This window comes from Scyliorhinus canicula, chromosome 21, assembly GCF_902713615.1.
Source record: "Scyliorhinus canicula chromosome 21, sScyCan1.1, whole genome shotgun sequence".
Taxonomy (NCBI): Eukaryota; Metazoa; Chordata; class Chondrichthyes; order Carcharhiniformes; family Scyliorhinidae; genus Scyliorhinus; species Scyliorhinus canicula.
The window spans coordinates 54,663,329-54,687,602 of NC_052166.1; the positions used below are offsets into that span (position 1 = coordinate 54,663,329).

Below are 24,274 nucleotides of genomic sequence, written 5' to 3' on the forward strand. Positions count from 1 at the left end.
GGGGAAGGTGTCTAGAGGAGCATTCCCCATAATTTATGGTGCTCACCTGGAGTGGGGCAAAGGAAAAAGCTGCAGCAGCTCCCCAAGAAAAGCGGGGGAAGAAGAACAAAATGGCAGCTGGTGGAAGTGGGCGCAGGAGCAGCAGGCCTCTCTTCTGCGCTGTTTTGCGGAGCTGAAGGCTGAGCTGCTGGACTCCCTGAATGCGACTACCAACAAGCTGCTTGATACCCCCTCCCCTGCGCATGCGCCGGTATGACGTTAGCAGCCGCTGACGCTCCGGCGCATGATCGGACTTACGCCGGCTGGCGAAGTCCTTTTGACCCCGGCTGATGTGGCGCGAAAGGCCGTTCATGCCAGCCGTGGAGTGGGAACCACTCCGGCGCGGGCCTAGCCCCTCAATGTGAGGGCTTGGCCCCTAAAGGTGCGGAAAATTTCGCACCTTTGGGGCGGCCCAACGCCGGAGTGGTTCTCGCCACTCCGACACACCGGGAACCCCTGCCCCGCCGGGTAGGGGAGAATCCCGGCCCTTAACTTTAAAAGTTGACATGGCAAAGAATTAAAGAACGCTGTTAGTACAGCCAAAAAATCCCTTACAATACCACTACTTTTAATCTTAAATCGAAGACCAATTTTAATTGCTCAGCACATGTACTGCATTGAAATTGTGACTTCTATTTCCCCGTCAGGTTGAGGGATTGCAGAAAGAGTTAATGCTGTTGGACAGATGTTCAGGCAAAAGGAAAGAAGAGCTCCACTTTTTTCAGAATGATATTGAAAAGGAAAAAGCAAGCCTATTGGAAGTTCTACGTGATGTTGAGGCAGAGGTGGTTGATAAGCAGCACCAAGTTCGGGTCAGTACATTTATGCAAAATATATTCTGCTGAAAATTTTCAATATTGTTGTAAAACCTTGTTTTATATCAAAATAAGGTTTTTGAATTTACTCAGCTTTGACAAAGAATCATTGGACTCGAAATGTTAGCTCTTTTCTCTCCCCACAGATGCTGCCAGACCTGCTGAGATTTTCCAACATTTTCTTTTTGGTTTCAGATTCCAGCATCTGCAGTAATTTGCTTTTATTTTGAATTTACTAGCTGGAAGCCCCTAATTGAATGGTTAAAAAGATGAAAGACATTCCCAAGGACTTGAAACCACAATCAAAGTTGGCTGCATATTTGCATCACTCTACCTTCTAAGGCCAAGAAATGGAGTTAAAGCCTCACCAGGAACGATTGCTTTGAAGCAGTATAAATATTCCATTAGCAAAGCATCCAGACAGTCACCTGGGTTCTCAACTAATTAGCAATAAACCGTTAGACATAATCGCTTGGACAGTGTGACCCTGGCAGCTGAGAGATGAATCTCCAGCATGATCTAATCAAGTGACAACAGGAATACACTGGCCGTGACCATATTTGGGTCACTGTAGTTGGAAAGAGAGGGCCATATGACAAATCAGCTATCCTTTGGGTGTTTAAACAACTGTGTTTTCTGCATAACAAGCAAACTGAAGCAGCATGATCCTGAATGGGATTCATGTGTCTTTCTCTCTTTTTTGGCATGTATGTGCTGCAGACAGCTTTTAAAAATAATTCAGCCCCTCAGCCACTATCTTTAGAAGAAAGGATAAATAATATTCCTACATCTTTAAACTGCCTCAACGCCCATAAGGACCACCAAGGTCAGGCTAAAGGCAATCAAGTCATCAAACCTCAACGTGTGTATGCCTCCTTTTGGAAGGACCACAAACAGTCCAGCATGGGTTTGTTGAGTCAAACAGAAAGTAACTTTTATTTACAACAATATTTACACAGAACCAGTAGTTAACTACTGGTTCTCTCCAACTCTTATTCCCCAAGATCAAAGGGATAACCAAATGTCCCTACCCAGTAGGGTCCAAGCAGGTTACAACACCCCTTAACATTACAGGACTTTAAATTGCTTAAATCTATCCTCCCACTCTAATCTATTTGTGTGTGTGTGTGTGTGAGAAATGCGGATCGTTTTTATTATTTATCTTAGACCAGGTCGAGTACCATAAAGACTATCCTCTTCTTATCAAAAATTTCAAGAAAACTTACCTGTGTACATCTTTTACAGCCACAGCACATGAAAAGTTAAACACTCACTGAATTGGCAAGTGTACTTTTTTTTTAAAACAGTTGTTGAGTCAAACAAGGAGTAAGAAAAGAGGGGAGCCATTCCACCCCTCCTCACCTGATTGTAACAATACACACAAATCATCCTGAAGTAGGATCTCGAGTAAAGGTTTATGCATGAGAAATTTACCTCGCTCTGCTTGCCTTCATTTGTTTCTTCTGAGAAAGCCTCAGTGGGAGGTACTGTTTTATCTTTTTAAGCTGTTAACAACATTTGTTTGAATCATAGTTACATGGAGAATTTCTTCCCCAACTGCCCTTTTGTTGCATGTTCAATATTGCATATATTCCAGAACTTCTCCATTTATGTCACACTGGCCTGCGCCGATATTGAGCCATCCATCCTGGGAAAGCCCTCAATTTACTGTTACGAACATGATTTTTGTAAGATGGTTATGCTTTGAACTGTCTCCTTTAATTAAGGGAAAATGGAAGTGTTTGGAGACAAACCCATGTGATCTCATAAAATCTGCCCAGAGGCAAGCTCATGTGACCTGATTGCTATGCAGACAGGTCCAGTCAAAACATATTGAAAGTAAGGTGCAAGTTCTAACATCTGGACACAGAAGAGGAGGCAGCTGTTCTTGCTGCATGCTGACTCTCCGAGTCAGACAGAAAAAATTGGGGAAGAAGACCCACAATACGTTCTGCTGTGCCAAGCAGAGAGAAAAAGGATTGCTTTCTGATTAACCTCCAAGCAGAGTGCTAGTGAGAACAGATCTCCTCTTCAGAGAAATTATGCTCATGGAGAGTTAAAGACCAAAGAGTCACCAGTAGGTGCCTTGCTACAGAAAATCCATTTGAGTATGCTCAGAAGATTAAGTGAAGGGGGATTTGTTTAAACGGACACACAGGATTCACACAGGTGGGGCAAAGCAAAAAGATCCTGTTAAATCTGGGAGGAGCTTGGAGACTTAAACACAAGCTTACATTTTTATCGAGAATTCAGTGTGAATGTGTAGGGGGGATTTGGTTGTATAGCAAGCTTGATAGGGAATACCTTTCTGTAGCTCAATGTATTAGTTCTCTATTAAATAATGTTTAATTGATTTGTTTTGTCACAATTAAAGTCTTAAGCATGTAATCTTGTGCCATTCTTTGCATTGGTCACTGGGAATTCATATCTCTTTTTAAATGGTATTGACCTCTAAGGCGATCATAACACTAGAGGCGGCATAGTCCCAGGTGACCATAGGCTGCTTTCCTCTTTTGAGGGGGAGAGCAGACTGGTGGTGGTTTAATCGGAGGATCACCACACCTCAGGCGAGGGGCAAAGTTGAGAAGGCCTCAGCCGGTACAGGAATTGAACCCACGCTGCTGGCCTTGTTCTGTATTACAATTCGGCTGTCTAGCTCACTCGACTAAATCGGCCCCCGCTACAGAGTGCATAACACTACTGAGTGCACAGAACCGTTCCAATAAATTGTGTGCTTCCCACTAATCAACTGCCCTAGGTCAGGTTCTAGGCAAGACCAGTTTTCATTAAAATGAATGGAGCTCTTCCAGATGAGGCTTATTCATTTGGAGAAGAAACCCTAAGACCTCAAAACTTTACAAGTTTTATAATGGGTTAAGAGAAAATCCTTTCCAAACTGAATATTAGGACACCTGCTCTCTCTGGTCTTTTTTTCTCTGTAACAGTATGTATGCCAACTAAAAGTCAGGGGGCGCGATTCTCCCAAAGGGAGACAAAGTGCCGACGCCGGAGTGAAAACTGGAGTGTTTAACTCCGGCGTCGGAGGCCGTTCCTCGCCCCCTATTCTCCCACCCCCAGGGGGCTAGGAGCGGCAGCGCGTCAATCTCGCGCGCCGGGCCTTGACGCTTGCGTCAAAGTGGCGCCGCCTGAATGTCGCGGCCGGCGGCGCCTAAGTGACGTCACCCACGCATGCGCAGGTTGGCCAGCGCCAACCCGCGCATGTGCGGTTGCTGTCCTCCCCGCCCCCTAAGGCCCCACACGCAGCGGTCGCGCACTGTTTACTCCGGCAGCGACCAGGTGTGGTTAGCGCCGGCATGAATCGGTCGGATTAGGAAGGCCGCTCGGCCCATACGGGCCGGGGAATCGCCGCTCAACCGGAGCGGCGATTCTCCGAGCGGCCTGTCGCAAAACGTGACACACCGTTTTGGGGTGTGGGAGAATCACGTGCGGGTGCCAGGGTGGGGTGGCATGAATCGCCCGGCACTCCCGCGATTCTCCCACCCAGCGTGGGGGTCGGAGAATCACGGCCAGTGTTCCTTGTCAAAAGTTACGTCCAAAATGTGAATTTTTCTAATCTTTCCAGATGGGCTCATTTATCTGCTGTATGTTTCCCGCATTTTTTGTTTCTATAGTTACAATGTGGGTCAAAACATTTGAATATCCTTCACAGAATAGTTAAAGAAGTTCTATTTTATAGGAACTGAAGACTTTGCTTGAAGAGATGAGTGCTCAAAAAGGAGAACTAAATGCTCAGATCAGTGAGAAGAATTCGCAACTTTTCTTGTCAAAACAGGAAGTGATGAATGAGGAAGTAAGACTTCAGAGCATGCGAGCACAGATTATCAAGCAAAAGACAGGTTGGTTTTCTAAAAATTGCAAACCATTTTTCTAAAAATTGCAAACCATATTTCAGAACATTTTCTAACTTGAAAACAGTGTTGCAAAATGTTACCTCCTAGGAATTTTTAATTTGATGAACAATGGCCGTGATTCTCCGGAAAGATTTCTACGTGTGGAAGCGAGCGGGAACTGCCGCGAGGTTTCCCGTTGCTCGGCCCAGCAAGGTCGGCAACGCTATTCAACATTAATTGGTCCACTTAATGAGGTCCCTTGGGCTTCTCGCCGCAAATAAAGGCTCGCCAACTTATTCGCAGGCACCGCGCTCGCCAGCCCCTCTGCTAACAAAATCGAGAAGTACTTAGGCAATGCTTGCTCAGCCAGCCCCAGCCAGTTCACAACAATGGCGCCCAGGAGACCAGCCCCAAGATTCATGGATGCAGAACTGGGGAGGCTCCTAAATGCTGTGGTGGCCAGGAGAGATGTTGTATTCTCCCAAGGGTCCCGGCGGTCAGCCACAGCGCAGCCAGTGCTGTCTGGGACACGGTGGCGACATCTGTGAGCTCCGGGTGTGTGACGAGGTGGACTGGCCTCCAATGCCAGAGTAGGTCAACGACCTACACCGGGCAGCGTGAGTGAATAGACACCAGCTTCCCCTCCTGGGTGGTGCTCGATGAGCCATGGATGACTGACTGCCCCAGGATGTAGCTGTTTTGAACTCTCCCCGGGAAGCGTGCACACACTTTGCATGATCTACACGAGCTGTATGTTGAGGGAGTGGAACCCTTTCTGTTAACATAGGATACTCCCAGGTGGCCCGGTAAACACAGGGTGACATGCATGCCATCTATTAGCCCATGGACTGGGGCATCCCGGCGATGGCGAAGAAACCTGCTGCCCAGACATCTTGCTGGGCTAGTTCCGTTTCAAAGTTGATGTAGTTTTCTGTCCGGGCAAACGGCATCCGTGATCTGGAGGATGCACTATGGGCTGTGACCTGCGAGATGACACACATGTCCCTGGATTGATCCCAAGTCGTAAAGGTTCAGGGCTGTGGTGACCTTGATGGCCACTGGGAGCGGGTGTCGTCTCCTTCCTCCATATGGTGGCAAGTCCGCGAGGCACCGTCTCCTTGTTCAGGCAGAGACTTCTGTGACACCTGCTGTCCGTCATCTGTTCCAATGATCAGCGATGCCTGTACACCCTGGGCTGTCGCGGGCCTCCCCTTCTGGGTTCCTCCCTGGCCTGATGGACGGCTGGGTCCTCAGGGTGTGGGGTGGGGTCTGCACATAGTCTGCCTCGTCGAGCATCTACAGTAGCTGCTGCTGCCGCCATCTCTGGGCAAGTTCTGCTGAGTCCAAAATTCCTGCCAAAGCATTCAATATCTGTAAGGCATTGGGAGAGGGGGCTAGACTGACAAACAGTGGTGGCTCCCAACCCAGGGCCCTCCCACCCCATCCCCCACACCAGGAATACCCTGCCCAAGCGCACTCCAGGCCACAGCGGGCTTCCCGCACAGGTTCCCAGACCCTGTACCCCGGACACCCGCTCGTACCGTCACCTGGCACTGGTACCCTCACCGAGGCACTCACCCACTCTCTGGCCATGGACGTGTCATCGGAGCTGTGTCCCATCGCCTGTTCAGATGTTGGCTGCTGCGTGTGTGGTGTTGCCTCCTGCAGTGTTCAGGCACAGTGTCCAGGCATCACTGCCTGATTGGGATGCTAGGCAATGACTCCCACTTGCCACATGGCCTGCCCACCCATGGGAATCCACTTGAGTGGATTGGCAATTCCCTATTAGCTGTAGTCTTCAGCCACTTAGTCAGAGGCCTCGGCTGTCGGTGATGGCTTGTTTTGGCCTCTCCCGCTATTCACCAACCTCGTTTCGCTCGAGCGGGAGCGCAATGAGGCCAGAGAATCACGCCCAATATAGCGAGAAGTAAACCTAAGTAAGTTCTCTGTTTGCCAAAATGACTTGGCAAACATGTTGTTTCAGTTTGAATTTAAAATGAATAACTATTTAGTTCTTGCAATTTTTCTAACTTGGCTAATATGCAGGAGACTTTTGTCTATGATTTGTAGCTTATACATTGTACTGAAAGGGAAATTGCTTTTTAATACATGTTTATCTACAATACCCATTCCCAGTGAGCCATCTATGAGAACTGACCAACAGTTATCAATAAGATATTAGTTTTGAGAATGTGTAGAACAAGCAATTGTTGTGTTATGTTACCTCTCATCGCCTTCATATGTTTCTGGTCTTAATTTGTCACCCACCTCTATTCCATAACCAGATTAACTGTGAAGATAACTTTGTATTGGACAATTGCTATTTTATTTCACCATGTTCACACAAAGGAATAGTTTTACTTTTTCAATGGTTTCATGGCCAGGTAACGGAGGCAGCTTTGTTCTCCATGCTTTTGTTTTATTGAGACCAATTGTAAGCGGGAATGCAGAATTAGTACAGCATGTCATTGTCATTTAGGTCTTACTGTTTGTTAATCAATAGTACACTTATTATGAGATGGTAGACACTTAAAACCTAACTTCAATTTTAAGCCAGTCTAAATAAATGAATATTCCTTTGTTGTACCTTATTTTTCTCTTCGTATTTTTGTCAAGGTCAAAAACAGATTTTGTTTCCTAATCTTTTTCCATAGAGCTGAAACATGTTCTAGAAATGGTGCAATTAGAAAATGATGAACTCTTGGAATTGAAACAGCACCATGAGCTGAAAATGAAGGAACTGGAGAGGACAGAAACTGCGCTACGGGAGGTCTGTAATTTATAGAATCATAGAATTCCTACAGTGAGAAGCAGGCCATTCGGCCCATCGGATCTGCACCAACCTTCTGAAAGAACACTCTACCTAGGCCCGCTCTCCACCCTATCCCAGTAACCCCATAACCTGCACATCTTTGTGACATTAAGGAACAACCTTTTAGCGTGGCCAATCTACCTAACCTGCACATCTTTGGACTGTGGAAGGAAACTGGAGCACCCAAAAGAAACCCACACAAACTAGTCACCCAAGGCTGGAATTGAACCCAGTCCCTGGCACTGCCACTGTGCCACCCATGGTGTAACAAAATACAATGTAATGTAATCTTCAAGGGACTATGGTAAATTAATTATTCCTGACATTATAAATGCATCATTTTTGAATACGCTTATGATGTTGCTACAAATACACATAAGGACCAATACAATCCCCTGAATGGAAGGTTATTTTGCCAATTATGGCCAGGGCATTCAATGTTCCCAATGCTAACCTCTAGGGAATGTTCTGCACTTTTCCCTACAGCCTGAAAAACAATATTCGCATCTACTCCTATCCATGCAGCCACTATTCCTTTAATTGCATGGCCTTCATTTTTGCTAACAAGACCATTATTTGATACTTTATCAACTGCCATATACACAACATCACCATGATGTGCACACCAACCAGCCCGCTCTGATGCTTCATCAAAAAATGAAGAAATATTGATAGATTGAGTGAATGGGCAATAATGTGGCAAAAGGATTTCAGTAGAGGCAAATGAGAGATCATCCACTTTGGGCCTATTAAGGATAGAACAGGTAACTTACTAAATGGTGAAAACAGTGGGCGTCCAAAGAGACTTGGGGCACAAGGGCATAGATCATCAAAATATCATGACCGGTTACAGAAAATAATGAAGAAAGATAGTGGAAGGCTAATTATTATACCTGGAGTACTGTGAGCAATTCTGGACACCACACTTCAGGAGCATTGATTTAACAAAATGCCTGGACTCCAAAGGTTAAATTATGAAGAGACATTAAACAAACTATTCATATATTCTCTGGAGTTTGGAACATTAAGGAGTGACTTAATGTTTTCAAGATATTATGGAGAACAAATATGGTCGAGAAAGAGAAACAAGTTTTGTAGGTTCAGGGATCTAGGACTGGAAAATAGACTAAAAATTAGATGTAGACCATTTAAGAGTGAAATTAGGCAACACTGTTCAGACAAAGGCTGATAGAAATTTGGAATTCTCCTTCTGCGAACAGCAATTGATGCTATATCGGTTACTAATTTGAAGTCTGAGGTTGATGGATATTATAAATATGAGGCAAAGGCATGTATATAGAGTTCAGTTACCGATCAGCCATGATCTCACTGAATGAGAACAGGTCCTGTGAGCTAAATGTCCTCCTGTCCCTATGTTCCCAATTCCAACTTGTTAATCAAACACAATTTACATCGAACAAATCTTCTGGCCTTTATCTGTTAACCCATATTTTCCTGAGTGCTACTCAATTTTGTTTCATATCATTGTCACTGGAAAACGTACTCCCCACCAATATCAGATTTAGCTATAGTTGCCAACTTTTATCCCTCTTCCTTTTTTTTGAACAGGGCTGTAAAATTTACAGTTCTCCAAATCTCTTGACACCACCCCCTTTTTTTTAAACAGGGTGTCACATTTACAGTTCTCCAAACCTCTCACCGCCCCCATTTTGAAGGAAGATGGGTAGATTGTGGCCAGAGCCTCCATAATTATTCTCCCCAGAAACCTAGAATGAAGGCCAAATAGGCAAGATGACCTTCCACTTGCGAGCTACCAACCATATCCTTTTTTTAACCTGTTCAATTGCTCTCCTACTTCCCCCTTTACTCTGATGTTGGAGCATTCATTTCTTGTAAATTATTCACTTAGTACCTCAACAATGCCCTCTACCTCCACAATAAAATCTCCTTTTTGGTCCCTAATCAATAAGATGTGCTTCTTATGCTAGTGTTTTAGTCAATAACTGCTACTGGCTAAATCATTCAGTAGAAGCAGCTTTTTCTTTATGCACTTATCTTTATTGAGATGTACAAAATAAGTGCTACTCAAAAAAAAATGCCCCCTCTTGGCTAGTTAGTAACAGCAGGTGAATTTGTCATAAAGAAATGAATCTGTCATAAAGAAGTACGTAAAGTAATACCTAAACATACAATCAACCAGGTAAAGGTATCCTGTTAAAAAACTTTGGTAATTTTTCGTAGAAACGTAGAAAATGGAAGCAGGAGGAGGCTGTTCGGCCCTTCGAGTCTGCACTATCATTCATTATGCTCACGGCTGATCATCCAACTCAATAGCCTAACCCTGCTTTCTCCCCCCACCCCCAATCCTTTGATCCCCTTTGCCCTAAGTGCGATATCTAACTGCTTCTTGAAAACATTTTAGCCTCAACTACTTCCTGTGGTAACCGGATTCCACAGGCTCACCGCTCTCTGGGTGAAGAAATGTCTCCACATCTCTGTCCTAAATGGTCTACCTTGTATTCTTAGACTGTGACCCCTGGTTCTGAACTCCCCCACCCTTCCTGCATCTACACTGTCTAGTCCTGTTAGAATTTTATAGGTTTCTATGAGAACCACTTCATGCTTCTGAACTTCAGCGAATACAATCCTAACTGATTCAATCTCACCTCAATGTCAGTCCCGCCATCCCAGGAATCAGTCTGGCAAACCTTTGCTGCATTCCCTTTACAGCAAGAATATTCTTTCTCAGATAAGGAGGCCAAAACTGCACTATTTTCCTTACACTAGTTCATAGTACCATGATATTTAATTTTTCTTTTTAAATTTAGAGTACCCAATTCTTTTTTTTCCAATTAAGGGGCAATTTAGCATAGCCAATTCACCTACCCTGCACATCATTTTGGATTATGGGGGTGAAACCCACACAGACACAGGGAGAAAGTGCAAGCTCCATGCAGGACAGTGACTCGGGGCCAGGATCAAACACGGGTCCTCTGCTCCGTGAGGCAGCAGTGCTAACCACTATGCCACTGTGTTGCCCTCATTTATTTGTAAGTAAAAAATAGCATTATCTTCTCTAATGATAGTTGACAATAGGCATTACTATAGGTATAATATTAAATATGTGCTTTTGTCTGTAAAAATGCATCCTACTTTCATTTGGAAATAATTATAATTAGGGCTCAAGAGTGCTTATTGCTAAGACATTTTGTAACAGAAATTTTTGGTTGTAGTCAGAGTAACTGCATGATTCATCTTTGCTGTATTCATTACATTTCTTTTTGCTTCAGGAGAAAAGTGAAGTAGAAAATCTGCAACTTGCCTCTCAGTGTCAACGGGCAGAAATAGACCACCAGAAGCAGCTTATTGAGAAGGACCGGCAAGATGTAGACCAGCTGAACACCAAGATAAATTCCCTTCAGCACAGCATTGAATCTCTGGAGAGAGAGAGAAGCCACATGAAGGGGAATTGCCTTGTATTGGAGAACAAACTTACTCAGGCAAAAAAGTAAGGAACCGAACAAGAAATTAACCTCGTCCAATGCCAGATAAAACAATTCTAAGTAATAATTTTTCTAAAACTAGTTCTGCGGCTGTAGGTGTCACTGGCTGGGCCAGCATTTATTCCCCATCCCTAACTTCCCTTAAATTGAGTGACGTGCTCAGCCATTTCAGAGGGTATTTAATAGTCAATCACTTTTCTGCGGGTCTGGAGTCACGTGAGCCAGACCAGGTAAAGGTGGCAGAGATTTCCTTCCCTAAATGACATTAGTGAACCAGGTGAGTTTTTACGACAATCGACAATGGTTTCATGATTATCATTAGACTTTTAATTCCAGATTTTTCTTGAATTCAAATTTGATCATCTGCCATTGTGGGATTCAAACCCACAGCATTACCCTGGGACTCCGGATTACTATTCCAGTGACATTATACCGTCTCCCCATGAATATGACAGATTACGTAGCACAGATAACCAGTATTATTAGCTAACCTCAAAACCATTAGGTAGATACTGCCACTTCAACTTTGATTCTCTGTCATGTTTAACCAAATGCAAGCCCAGTAAATAAAATTTAAAAATATCCAGGTGCTGCAATGCTGAATCTAAAAAAAGGCGTGGAAATTCCCTGCAAGTGAGTCACCATCTGTGGAGAGAACAGAGGAGTTAACATTTTTGACATAAGGCTCACATCTGAGTCAGCAGATCGTGCATTCAAATCCAGAGATTTGAGCACATAATCTAGGCTAGTGTTACCTTGCAGCACTGAGGAAGTGCTGCACTGTTGGGGGTGCTGTCTTTCAGGTGCGACATCAAAGATCTTGCAGCATAATAGGGGAATTCTCCTGGTGTCCTGGCCAACAATTATCCCTCAACCAGTACCTGAAATAGGTGAATTTTGTAATTTATTCAAGAAGGCAGCCAACCACCACCTTCTCGAGAGCAATTGGAAATGGGCATCAAATGCTGTTCTCGTCGGCGAAGCCCATATCCCATAAAAATGAATTTAAAAAAGATTTCACTGTCAGAAAAGCATAAAAGCGCCATTGACTAAACAATATCTTTGTAAGCAATTTATACAACCTACAAAACAGAACATTGCTCTTTTTCTTTTAACGTAACTGAAGCAGATTTCATAGATATACGTCACACCTCCCAGAACCCGACCAAGGTGATTTGTAGCACTGGAGTGTTTACTTCTATTTTCTTTTCTCAGCCTGGTAACTTTTAATCTCAGGACTGTCTTTCACAGTCTCCTCAGAGGTTCTCCCTCTAGCAAAAGATAGGTGAATCTTCCAGCCACATTCTAACTTTCTAATCTGAGACCATCTCCTATCAGCATTCCTACGCAATGAACCTTGCAGACTTTTGGCATCTAGCTACTCTCTGTCACCTGGTTCCTGGCAGATTAACCTTGTCTGTGCGTTTTCAGGGATAACTTAGACCCTTCCCTTTTTAAAGAGGATCTCCATCGCAATGAGAATCACATGAATCTTGTATCAGGGGAGAAATGCTGATTAGCTATCCTTGAGACCCCAACACTTATATCTTGGAAATAAATGGGCACCTTAAAGTACAACTGTTTTACAACCCAACATTCTCCATACTTCTCTGGCTGGAATTTCTAGTTCATCTACTGTTAGCACACAACCTGCTGCCATTATCTCGTCTCCGCTTTGCACCTTTGAATTGTAGAGTTTCACAGCCCATCATATCTGCTCCGGCCATCAATTCTATTCTCTTTTTTTTTCCTTTTTTGAAATATTTTAATTCTCCTTTTCACAATTTTTCTCCCGAATTTACACCCACCAACAACAAACAATAACCAACAACAAATATCTCAAACCCCATAACAATAACAACGATCCCATCCTCCCACCATGCCCCAGACATCAGCCCGCACGTTAACATAAACAAATGACAAAAAAGGAATCAGGGATTACCCATAGCCATCTTTAACATACATACTCCCCCACCCCCCCCCAACCCACCCACCCATTTCTCCCCCCCCCCCCCCCCCCCACCAGTGTTCGATGTTATCCAGTTCTTGAAAGTGCATAATAAATAGTGCCCATGACTTTTATAACCCCTCCAAGCTTCCCCTTAGTTCGAACTTAACCTTCTCAAGGGTCAAGTATTCCAACAGGTCCCCTCGCCACGCCAGGGCACAGGGTGGAGAGGCCGCTCTCCATCCCAGCAGGATCCGCCTTTGGGCGATCAACTGGGCGAGAGCTATGATATCTGCCTCCGCACCCGTTTTCAACCCTGGCTGGGCCGACACCCCGAATATGGCCACCCGGGGGCCTGGGTCCAGTTTCACATGCACCACCTTGGAAATTACCCTAAACACCTCTTTCCAATACTCCCCAAGCTTTGGACAGGACCAAAACATATGAACGTGAATAGCGCCCCCCCCCCCTCCGCACACATCTTCTACCCCTTCAAAGAATCGGCTTATCCTCGCCCTCGTGAGGTGTTCCCTGTACTACACCTTCAGCTGTATCAGCCCCAACCTCTCACACGAGGTGGAGGCATTCACTCTCTGGAGCACCTCACACCAGACCCCCTCCTCTATAACCCCTCCCAACTCTTCCTCCCACTTTGCTTTGATCCCCTCCAGTGGTGCCTTATCCTTTTCCAACATAGCTCCGTATACCGCTGACACTGTCCCCCTTCTCCAGTCCCCTTGCCGTCAGTACCTCCTCCAACAACGTGGAGGCCGGTTCCTCCGGGAAGCTCTCTATCTCCTTCCTGGCAAAGTCCTGAACCTGCATATATCTAAACGCTGGCGTGAATGGCCTTTGGCGCCACGCCAGCTGGGGCCGAACGATCTTTGCCGGCCGGCGTAAGTCGGTGCATGCGCCAGAACGTCAGTGGCTGCTGACGTCATACCGGCACATGCGCAGGGGAGGGGGTCTCTTCCGCCTCCGCCATGGTGAAGACCATGGCGAAGGCAGAACAAAAAGAATGCCCCCACGGCTTAGGCCCGCCCGCCGATTGGTGGCCCCCGATCGCGGGCCAGGCCACTGTGGGGGCACCCCCCGAGGTCAGATTGCTCGGCACCCCATCATGGGCTGGATTCTCCGCTGGTGGGATCCTCTGTTGTGCTGGCAGCGCACCCATGCCCAGGGATTCCCTGGGCGTGGGGCTGCCCCCAATGGGAAATCCCATTGGCCAGCTGGCGGGACAGAAAATCTCGCCCCATACCTTTATACATTTCATAATTGCAGCAACTTTGTTGGTTGTAAAGTGCTTTGGCATATCCTGAGGTTATAAAAGCGTTATAAAAATTAAAGTTTTTGATTCTTCCTTCATAATTTATTGCTGCAGTGCCTGTTTGGAGCTGTCTGTGTTTCATATTGTGCATTATCCTCTTTTCAAATTATCATTTGAATCCAGTACAAACATATCACTGGTAATCCTTTTTTTTTTGTATTTCCCCAAACATTTTGATATGCTTGAAACCATTAAATTTTGAATGGGAGTTCAAGGCAGCTACATAAATATGTTTTATAATTTACTCTTTTGCTGTTCCAGAGCCTTTGAAGCAAGTGAAGAAAATAACAGAAATGCTGCATCTAAACTGCAGCAACTGCAAACAGAGATAGGTGAACTGAACCAGGAAATCAATCAAGTAAACATCCAGAAGGAAGAGCTAAATACAAAGATAGGAGACATGGAAATCTGTCTGCAAGGTATGTCGGTTAGCAAGCTCAAAGTACAAAATGCTGGCAGTTAGCATGATTGTTATGCTTTGGGATACTTAATAGCTGCCGTCTTTATCTAACCTGCCTTCTGGAGACTTGCTTTCAGTTGGTCAAATTAGAAAAAAACAGTAAAGTCAGAAACATTCTATTTGGCAAAGGATGGGATGGAAATAGCTGCACCAAGCTTACAAGAATTTAATACTAAATGAAAGTTGAAATTGCAGTGTTTTGGCACCTGGGACCTCCATGGTAGTATAACGGTTTGTGTCTGAAAATCCCCTGGGCGCGATTCTCCGCTCCCCGCGTCGGGTGGGAGAATCGCGGGAGGGCCCCCCGACTAATTTCACGACCCCCTGGCGCCCCCCACGATTCTCCCACCCCCCGCTCGGAAGATTCTCCCACCCCCTGCCCGACCCGGATGGGCCGAGCGGCCTACCGTTCGCGACCGTTTCACGACGGCGGCAACCACACCTGGTCGCTGCCGTCGTGAAATCACCGTGAGATGCCCGTTTTGGGGCTTGTAGGGGACCTGGTGGGGAATGAGCACCATGACTGTGCTCAGATGGGGACAGGCCCGCGATCGGTGCCCACCGATCGTCGGGCCGGCGTCTCAATCGGACGCACTATTTCCCCTCCGCCGCCCCGCAAGATCAAGCCGCCACATCTTGCGGGGCGGCTGAGGAGAAAGACGGCCACCACGCATGCGTGGTTTGGAGCTGTCAGCCGTCGTGACGTCAGCCGCGGTTGTAGCCGGCCAACCTGCGCATGCATGGCTGACGTCACATAGGCGCCGCCGTCGCGTCATTCTTGGCCGAGTTCACGACGGCCTTCACGATTTTTCCCGGGAGCGAAGAATCGCGCCCCCTATTTTCTCCACCGTCACCTATTTTCTATGTCTCCTGATGTAAACAATCAATGCTTATGCATCTTTCTCCTACTCCGCAATATCAAAATGATTATCCCACCAAGATTTCTGGTGGGATCATTGGGCAAGCAGAAGTGTTACATTTGGATGAGAATTTAGGAGGCATGGTTAATAGGTTTGCAAATGAAACCAAGATTGGTGGCATAGTGGACAGTGAAGAAGGTTATCTAGGATTGCAACGGGACATTGGTCAATCGGGCTGGTGGGCCGATTAATGACAGATGGAGTTTAATTTGGATAAATGTGAGGTGATGCATTTTGGTAGATTGAATCGTGGTTAATGGCACTCAGTTAATGGTAGGGTGTTGGGAGAATTATAGAACAAAGAGATCTAGGAATACAGGTTCATAGCTCCTTGAAAGTGGAGTCACATATGGACAGGGTGGTAAAGAAGGCATTCAGCATGTTTGGTTTCATTGGTCAGAACATTGAATATAGGAGTTGGAACATCTTGTTGAAGTTGTACACGACATTAGTGAGGCCACACTTGGAATACTGTGTATAGTTCTGGTCACCCTATTATAGAAAGGATATTATTCAACTAAAAAGAGTGCAGGAAAGATTTACTAAAATGCCAGCGGGACAATGGTTTGAGTTATAAAGAGAGGCTGGATAGATGGGAGTTTTTTTCCCCAGGAGCCGAGGAGGCTTGGGGGTGATCATATAAAGGTTTATAAAATAATGAGGGGCATGGATAAGGTAGATAGTCAACATCTTTTCCCAAAGGTAGGGGAGTCTAAAACAAGAGGGCATCGGTTTAAGGGGAGAGGTACAAAAGAGTCCAGAGGGGCAATTTTTACACACAGAGGGTGATGTGTCTGGAATGAGCTCCCAGAGGCAGGTACAATTTTGTCTTTTAAAAAGCATTTAGACAGTTATATGCGTAAGATGGGTATAGAGTGATTATGGGCAGGGCCGGCTCAAGGCACCGGCAACTCGGGCAGTCGGCCGAGACTCTGGTCCCGCACATGCGCAGTTGGGCCGGTGCCAACCAGCGCATGCGCGGTAGCCGCACTCCCCCAGGGTGGCCGCACGCCCCCCGGGCGGTCTCCCCCCCCCCCCCCCCCCGGTCCGCCCCCCCTCCCCCGGTCCGCCCCCCCCGCACTCGGGTCCGCTCCCCCCCCCTCTCGGGTCCGCTCCCCCCCCCCCCCTCTCGGTCCGCTCCCCCCCCCCCCCCCCCCCCCCCCTCGGGTCCACCCCCCCCCCCTCGGGCCTCTTCTCCCCCCCCCCCCCTCGGGTCCCCCTCCCCCCCTCGGGTCCCCCTCCCCCCTAGGCCCCGCCCCCCTCTCGGCCCCGCCCCCCCTCTCGGCCCTGCCCCCCCCCCCCCCCCCCAGGGCGCCGAAGTTCAGCTTGCCCGGGGCGCCAGCAACCCTAGGGCCGGCGCTGATTATGGGCCAAATGAGGGAATTGGGACAAGCTTAGTGGTTAAAAACTGGGAGGCATGGACAAGTTGGTCTGAAGGGCCTGCTCCCCCCCCCCCCCCCCCCCCCTCTCTCGGGTCCGCTCCCCCTCTCGGGTCCGGTCCCCCCCCCCCCCCCCCCCTCTCGGGTCCGCTCCCCCCCGCCCGCCCACCCCTCCACCCCCCCCCCCCCCCCTCGGGCCTCCCCCTCCCCCCCCCCCCCCCCCTGGTCCCCCCCTAGGCCCCGCCCCCCTCTCGAACCCCCCCCCCCCCCCCCCCCCCCCCCAGGGCGCCGAAGTTCAGCTTGCCCGGGGCGCCAGCAACCCTAGGGCCGGCGCTGATTATGGGCCAAATGAGGGAATTGGGACTAGCTTAGTGGTTAAAAACTGGGAGGCATGGACAAGTTGGTCTGAAGGGCCTGTTTCCATGCTGTAAACCTCTGTGACTCTAGGCTGCACTTACAGCAACAGATTGACATGGAGACTCACACTGCTGAACTAGATTTATTTTTAATTTTAGAGTATCCAATTCATTTTTTCCAATTAAGGGGCAATTTAGCATGGCTAATCCACCTACCCTGCACATCTGTGGCTCGTGGGGGCAAAACCCAGGCAAACATGGGGAGAATATGCAAACTCCACAAGACAGTCACCCAGATCCAGGATTGAGCCTGGGACCTCAGCGCCGTGAACCAGCAATGCTAACCACTGCGCCGCCGTGCTGCCCTGCTGAATTAGATTTTTGTCATGTCTCTTTAGAATAATCTTCAGTGAGTAAAGAAATTATAAAAATATTTTAAACTGTAAAGTTAAATACTTAATCAGAACATATTTCTGTTGAATAGAGAAAAAAGCAGAGCTGGAAATGGTGATGGATAATCTCAGAGATATCAAAGAACAGCTACAGTTAGCAGATCAGGTAAATCCATTACTTCATTTTAAGTTGAACATACCAAGCTTGCAGTCAGGTTTAAGAACAAGTAGAAACAAGTGTAAATAATTTTAACCAATGTTACCAGGTGATAGAAGATACATCATCAAAAATTGGACTGCAGTTTAATGTTTGAACATTGACCTTTGCGTAATTTAAAAAATATTTTAAATCAACTTTTTCAATGTTATACATAACAGCAAAACAATAACAAACCAACTGAAATCTCTCTCTCTTCCCCCCCCCCCCCCCCCCCCCCCCCACTACTGAACAAAAGGCCCCCACAGAAAAAAGTTCTAAATCAACAGCTGGCCTCTCCGTTGGAACCCGTAGATTTCCCCCCTCACACTGTACTTAACTTTCTCGAGATATAAAAACTCTTATCAGATCCCCCAACCACACTGAGGCACTTGAGTGGAGAAGTTGACCTCCATCCCATCAGCACCCACCTTTGAGCGATCAGCGAGGCAAAGGCCAGAACATCAGCCCACACCCCTCTCTGCAGCGCAGTCAGGTCCGGCACCCCAAATGTGGCCCCTAAGGGACAGGGCTTCATTTCAATTTGTATAATCGTCGACATGGTGCTAAAAAAGGAGGCACAGAACCCCACAAGCTTAGGACATGACCAGAACATGTGCACATGATTAGCCAGGCCCCTCTGACATTGCTCACACTCATCCTTCACTCCCACAAACATCCTGCTCATCCTAGACTTAGTCAAATGGGCCCTATGCGCTACCTTCAACTATATCAACCTGAAGGTTTGGGGAATCCAGGCAAGTTTTAGAGACATTTATTAACATGGCGTTATATACATGAGGCCAGACTGCAGCTTACCAGGTCCTCTCTCCTTTCTAGTCAGCCACACTCTGGCTGACTATTATCCCAGTGCACTCCCAATGAGCACAGGGAAACAATCATCCACAATTTGATGTGCCATGTGCAGATTATTACACAACCGTAATCCCGCACATGACGATGTTGCATTCGCTCTCCAGAGAGCCTCACAGCACACCCCATCCTCTAACTCCAACCCCAGCTCCTTCTCCTACTTAGCCTTAACCCCTTCCACCAACACTGCATCCTCCGCCATAATCCCAGCATAAATCCCCAAGGTACCCCCCTCCTCTATCCCCGCCAGCGACAACACCCTCTCCAATAAAGAGGACAGTGGCACCACAAGGAATGTCGGAAAGATCTTTCTCGCAAAATTGCAAACCTGTAGATACCTAAATGCATCCACCTGCGAAAGCCCATTTTTCTCCGACAACTCCTCCAAGCTCGCAAATTGCCCTCCAAAAACAAATTTCTCATCCATTCCACCCCTTCTCCTCCCATCCCCTAAACCTGGCATCCAACCTCGCCGGCTCAAACACATGGGGTGCGATTCTCCCAAAACGGGAGAAATCGTAAAGCTGCCGTAAAACCCGGGCGGGTTTTACGGCAGCGCGCCCCTTCCTGACCGGGGACCGATTCTGGTCCCCGGTCGGGGCTAGCAGCCCGACGCCGTAGGCTCCGGCAAGACGGGCTTAACGAAAATCGTTAAGCCCGCTTGCCGGAGTTAGCGCCGGCTGACGCGTCATATGACGTCAGCCGCGCATGCGCAGTTTGGAAGACTCCAACCCGCGCATGCGCGGGTGACGTCATCGCGTTTTTGCGTGAAACCCGCGCATGCGCGGGCCGGGTTGCCCCTCAGCCGCCCCGCGAATGGATATTGCGGGGCGGCGGAAGGACAAGTAGTGCGCGGGCATCGGGCCCGCTGTCCGCGATCGGTGGGCACCGATCGCGGGCCCATGGCACCCTTGGCACGGCCGTGGTACGGCCGTGCCAATCGGTGCCATGGTTATTAATAGCGAGTTAGTCACGCCGTTTTTACGAACGGCAAGACCAGGTGTGTTTGCCGTTCGTAAAAACGACGTAAAGGGCTGGGACTTCGGCCCATCTAACAGCTGAGAATCGCTGCCGGCCGTAAAAAAACGGCGGCAGCGATTCGGGTCGGGACTTCGGCGGGGGGGGGGGGAGAATAGCGGGAGGGCGGCAAAAATGTCGGGAAGGCCCTCCCGCTATTCTCCCACCCGTCGTGGGGGGCGGAGAATTTCGCCCATGGTTCGCACACATCGGTGCCAGCTTCGATACTGCCCCTAATTTGAAGAACCGCCAAAATTGTCTCCATGTCATCAATGTGGAGACGACCACCGGGTTCGCTGAATATTCTCCTGGAGAAAACGGCAGCAAGGCCATCACTAACACTCTTAACCCTGACCCCCTACACGACCCTGACTCCATCCGCACCAATACAGCCTCAGGATCCCCACATCGCCCCAACACCTTCTCACCATTTGCCGCCCAATAATAATATAATGAAGCGCTGCAATGCCAAACCCCCGATTGCCAGTCTCTCTGAAGGACCATCTTCCGAATCCTAGACATTTTACCCGCCAAATAAAAGACAAAATCAATCTCTCCACTCCCCGAAAGAAAGGATTCTGGCACAGAAACTGGCAAAATGGCGGCCCTATGCAAGAACCAGGTGCGGTTTGGGATGCTGTAACCGGCCAAGCTCTGGGTAACCTTCCAAGGAAAAGAGTATTACACACCAACCGAAGCAGACAAATTCATGCACAGGCTGGGAAGGCAGCAGCAGCAGTGAACACAAACTTTCAAAAACAATGTACAATTGCGCGGGGCAGAACTCAAAAGGTGTACAGCTCTCTGTAGACTTCTATAAAGAATTCACGCCAGCACTAGCCCCTTGCGTGCAGGAGACGTTCGCAGACTCGCAAGCAAGGGTATCCTGCCACCAACGCTGGCTCAGGCCTTAATATCACTGATCCCTATGAAAGACAATGACCTGACGGAGTGCGAATCCTACAGACTCATTCCACTACTTAACACTGATGCTAAGATCCTGGCGCAGGCCCTGGAGGCGACTGGAGAGTTGCGGAGAATTGTGTGTCAAAGGTAGTTGCGGAAGATCAGACGGCTTTGTCGAGGGCAGACAGCTAACAGCGAACATCAGGCGCCTGTTGAGTGTGACCATGATCCCATTTGAGGAGAGAACACCAAAAAGTGCTCATCTCCCTGGACAGTAAGAAGTCTTTCAACACCAGGTTAAAGTCCAACAGGTTGGTTTCAAACACTAGCTTGCGGAGCACTGCTCCTTCCTCAGGTCCTCCGCAGTGCTCCGAAAGCTAGTGTTTGAAACAAACCTGTTGGACTTTAACCTGATGTTGTAAGACTTCCGCTCACCCCAGTCCAACGCCGGCATCCCCACATCACATCTCCCTGGACGCAGCGAAAGCCTTGAACAAGGTCAAATGGAATTACCCCATGGAGGCACTGGAACAGTTTGGGTTTCAGCCAGGGTTCACCTGGGTGAAAGTACTGTACAGAGCTCCCATCGTGAGCATATGGACAAATGCAACCAGCTGAGGGTACATCTGACTACACAGAGGTATGAGGCAGGGAAGCCTACTGTTTGCTCTGGCAATTGAGCCACTGGTGATTGCCCTCATAGCGGCCACAGGGAAGAGAAGTATCCAACCTATGCAGATGGCCTGCTCCTCTACATCTCAAACCCCCTGGCCAACATGGAAGGAATAACGAAACTCCTGAAGGAGTTTGGAGTCTTCTCAGGTTGCAAACTTAAACTGAGTAAGAGTGAAATTTTCCCTGTGAACCCGCAAGGGGGAGGAGCAGAGCTGGAGTGACTGTTGTTCAAGCTGGCACAGACCAAATTCCGCCATCTGGGGATCAAAATAGCACACGACTAACACTGATCCATAAGTGGAACCTGACAAGTCTGGAGGAGGAAGTTAAACAGGACCTGCAGAGGTGGAGCTCACTCACACTCTCCCTTGCAGGGAGAGTACAGGTGATCAAGATGAATGTGCTGCCCAGGTTCCTCTTCCTGTTCAGATCACTCCTGATCTACATTCCCGAGGCCTTTTTCAACACAGCTAATCATCGCATTTGTTTGGGTGGCAATAGCCACGGCCACATCGAATCGAATAAAGCAGCACTTCGGACTGACCAAAATGTCCACCATGGCCCCCATTTGCAATTATCACAGGTTCAGTCCCGTAACCATGGACATCTCCTTCAAAAGGTGGAGACAGAACGAGGGGAGACTGACTCTTAGAGACATGTACACGGACGGTAGAGTAGTGACTCTGGGGGAACTCACTGAGAAGTTCCAGCTCCCGAGAGGGAACAACCTGAGGTTCATACAGGTCAAAAGATTCATCTGCAAGGAAAGGACAATGAAGCGCCCAGATGCCAGGACATTCCGAACTAGAAAGACTTCTGAACATGGGCGACCTGGGGAGGGGAACTGCAGACATGTGTGGCCGACTGTTAGAAAAGGTGCACTCACCCCTGGACGAGGCAAAGAAAAAGTAGGAGGAAGAACTAGGCAGGGAGATAGAGGAAGGACTCTGGATCGAAATACTGCCCAGGAAAGACTTCACTTCCACATGTCCAGGGCTGAGCCTAATGCAACTAAAGGCGGTGCACACCTAACCAGAACACGAATGAGGGGGTTCTTCCCGGAGGTGGAAGATAAATGCGAACTATGCCAGGGAGGTCCAGCCAACGACACCCACATGTTCTGGTCTTGCCCCAGACTTGTCGAGTACTGGACATCCGTCTTTGAGGCCATGTCCAAGGCTGTGGGAATGAGGGTGGAACCGTGCCCACTTGTGCCGCTCTTCGGCATCTCAGAGCAGCCGAAGCTGTACATGGGGGGGGGGGGGGGGGCTAGCGCGCCGGTCTTTGCCTCACTGATCACCCGCCGGAGACTCCTGCTCGGCTGCCGATCGGCAGCACCACCCAAGGTTGCTGACTGGCTGTCTGACCTGGCGGAATTTCTCAGGCTGGAGAAGATAAAATTCGTCAAACATGGGTCGGAAGAAGGCTTTCCCAGGACGTGGAAGCGATTCACCAACTTTGTGGCCAGCAACCAATAAAGTGGGGGAGGAGACGCAGAGTAAGTCACGGAACAAGGAAAAGAAAGAAAGGGGGGGTGGATGAATGAACCCAAGAGGATCATGGGGGACAGGCAAAAGGGAAGAAAACCACAAGAGACCAGTTTGCTTGCAAAGGAACACGTGAACGACAATGTACTTAAACTATTGTAAATATGTGTTTTGTAGTGGCTACGCTCAGGATCTGGATGCAGTTGCGCCAGCACTTTAGGTTGTGGGCGGGGTCATGGGAAATGCTGAGGGAAGCATAGATTTGAACCAGGGAGGTGGGATGGCAATTTTTGGAGATGGGAGAAGAGGGGAGTTAGGGCATTAAAGGATGTGTTTCTGGGAGGCCGGTTTGCGAAGTTGGAGGAGCTAGGGGAGAAATATGGGTTGGGGCAGGGGAAGATGTTTAGGTATGTGCAGGTCTGAAATTTTCCAGGAAGGAGGTATAGAGCTTTCTGATTGCACCGGCCCCCAAACTGTTGGAAGAGATATTAACGGCGAGGAGATTGAAGAAAGGGTGGTGTCGGCGATTTATGGGGTTATTCTGCGAGAAGATAAGGTATCACTGGATGGGACTAAGGCAAAGTGGGAGGAAGAGTTGGGGGAGGGCATGGAGGAGTGGTTGTAGTGTGAGGTGCTACAGAGGGTGAATGCCTCAACTTTGTGCGAGGTTGAGGCTGATGCTGTTGAAGGTGGTGTATAGGGCGAACCTCAAGGGCAAGGATGTGCCGACTTTTTGAGGGGGTGGAGGATGTTTATGAACGCTGTGGGGGGGCCGCCCGCAAATCACGTTCTTATGTTTTGGTCCTGCCCAATACTGGAGTGGTATTGGAGGGAGATCTTTAGGGTAATCTCCAGGGTGGTGCATGTGAGACTCTAATCAGGTCCTCTATTCGGGGTGTCGGATCGATCGGAGTTGGAAGCAGGTGGGGAGGCAGATGTCTTAGCCTTCACCTAGCTGATTGCACGAAGGCGGATTCTGTTGGGTGGAGATCGGCTTCTCCACCCTGTGCATCGGCATGGCGAGGGGAACTGCAGGAGTCCTCAACACTCGAGAAAGTAAAGTTCAAGTTGAGGGGGAGGATGGAAGGGTTCCACAAATCATGGGCTTTGTTCATCATACATGTTTACGAATTGGATGACATCAAATATTTAGGGAGGTTGGGGGGGGAGTTTGGAATGTATAAATTAATGATGATTCTTTTTCATTGGTGTTGTGTATTCAAAATGTTGGGAGCTGTTTGAGGGTGGGTGGGATGAGGGGATTGTTGGCTAGGGGATTGCCATTGTATTTGTTATTATTATTAATTAGTTGTTGTAAATATGATGAAAACGTGAAAAAAGAATAAAAATATTTGTG

General features: G+C 48.1%; 1 protein-coding gene across 5 annotated transcripts in view; it reads left to right on the forward strand.

Moving 5' to 3' along the window:
• The window catches only part of cntrl (centriolin), a 178,763-nt gene that overhangs the window by 132,711 nt on the left and 21,778 nt on the right, over positions 1 to 24,274 (forward strand). For all 5 annotated transcript variants that reach the window (XM_038781660.1, XM_038781659.1, XM_038781661.1 and 2 more), the window contains 6 exons: positions 687 to 851; positions 4,552 to 4,711; positions 7,360 to 7,475; positions 10,769 to 10,986; positions 14,518 to 14,675; positions 17,856 to 17,929. In XM_038781660.1, coding sequence (XP_038637588.1) covers positions 687 to 851; positions 4,552 to 4,711; positions 7,360 to 7,475; positions 10,769 to 10,986; positions 14,518 to 14,675; positions 17,856 to 17,929 — 891 coding nt within the window. The remainder of the gene's footprint in view (positions 1 to 686; positions 852 to 4,551; positions 4,712 to 7,359; positions 7,476 to 10,768; positions 10,987 to 14,517; positions 14,676 to 17,855; positions 17,930 to 24,274) is intronic.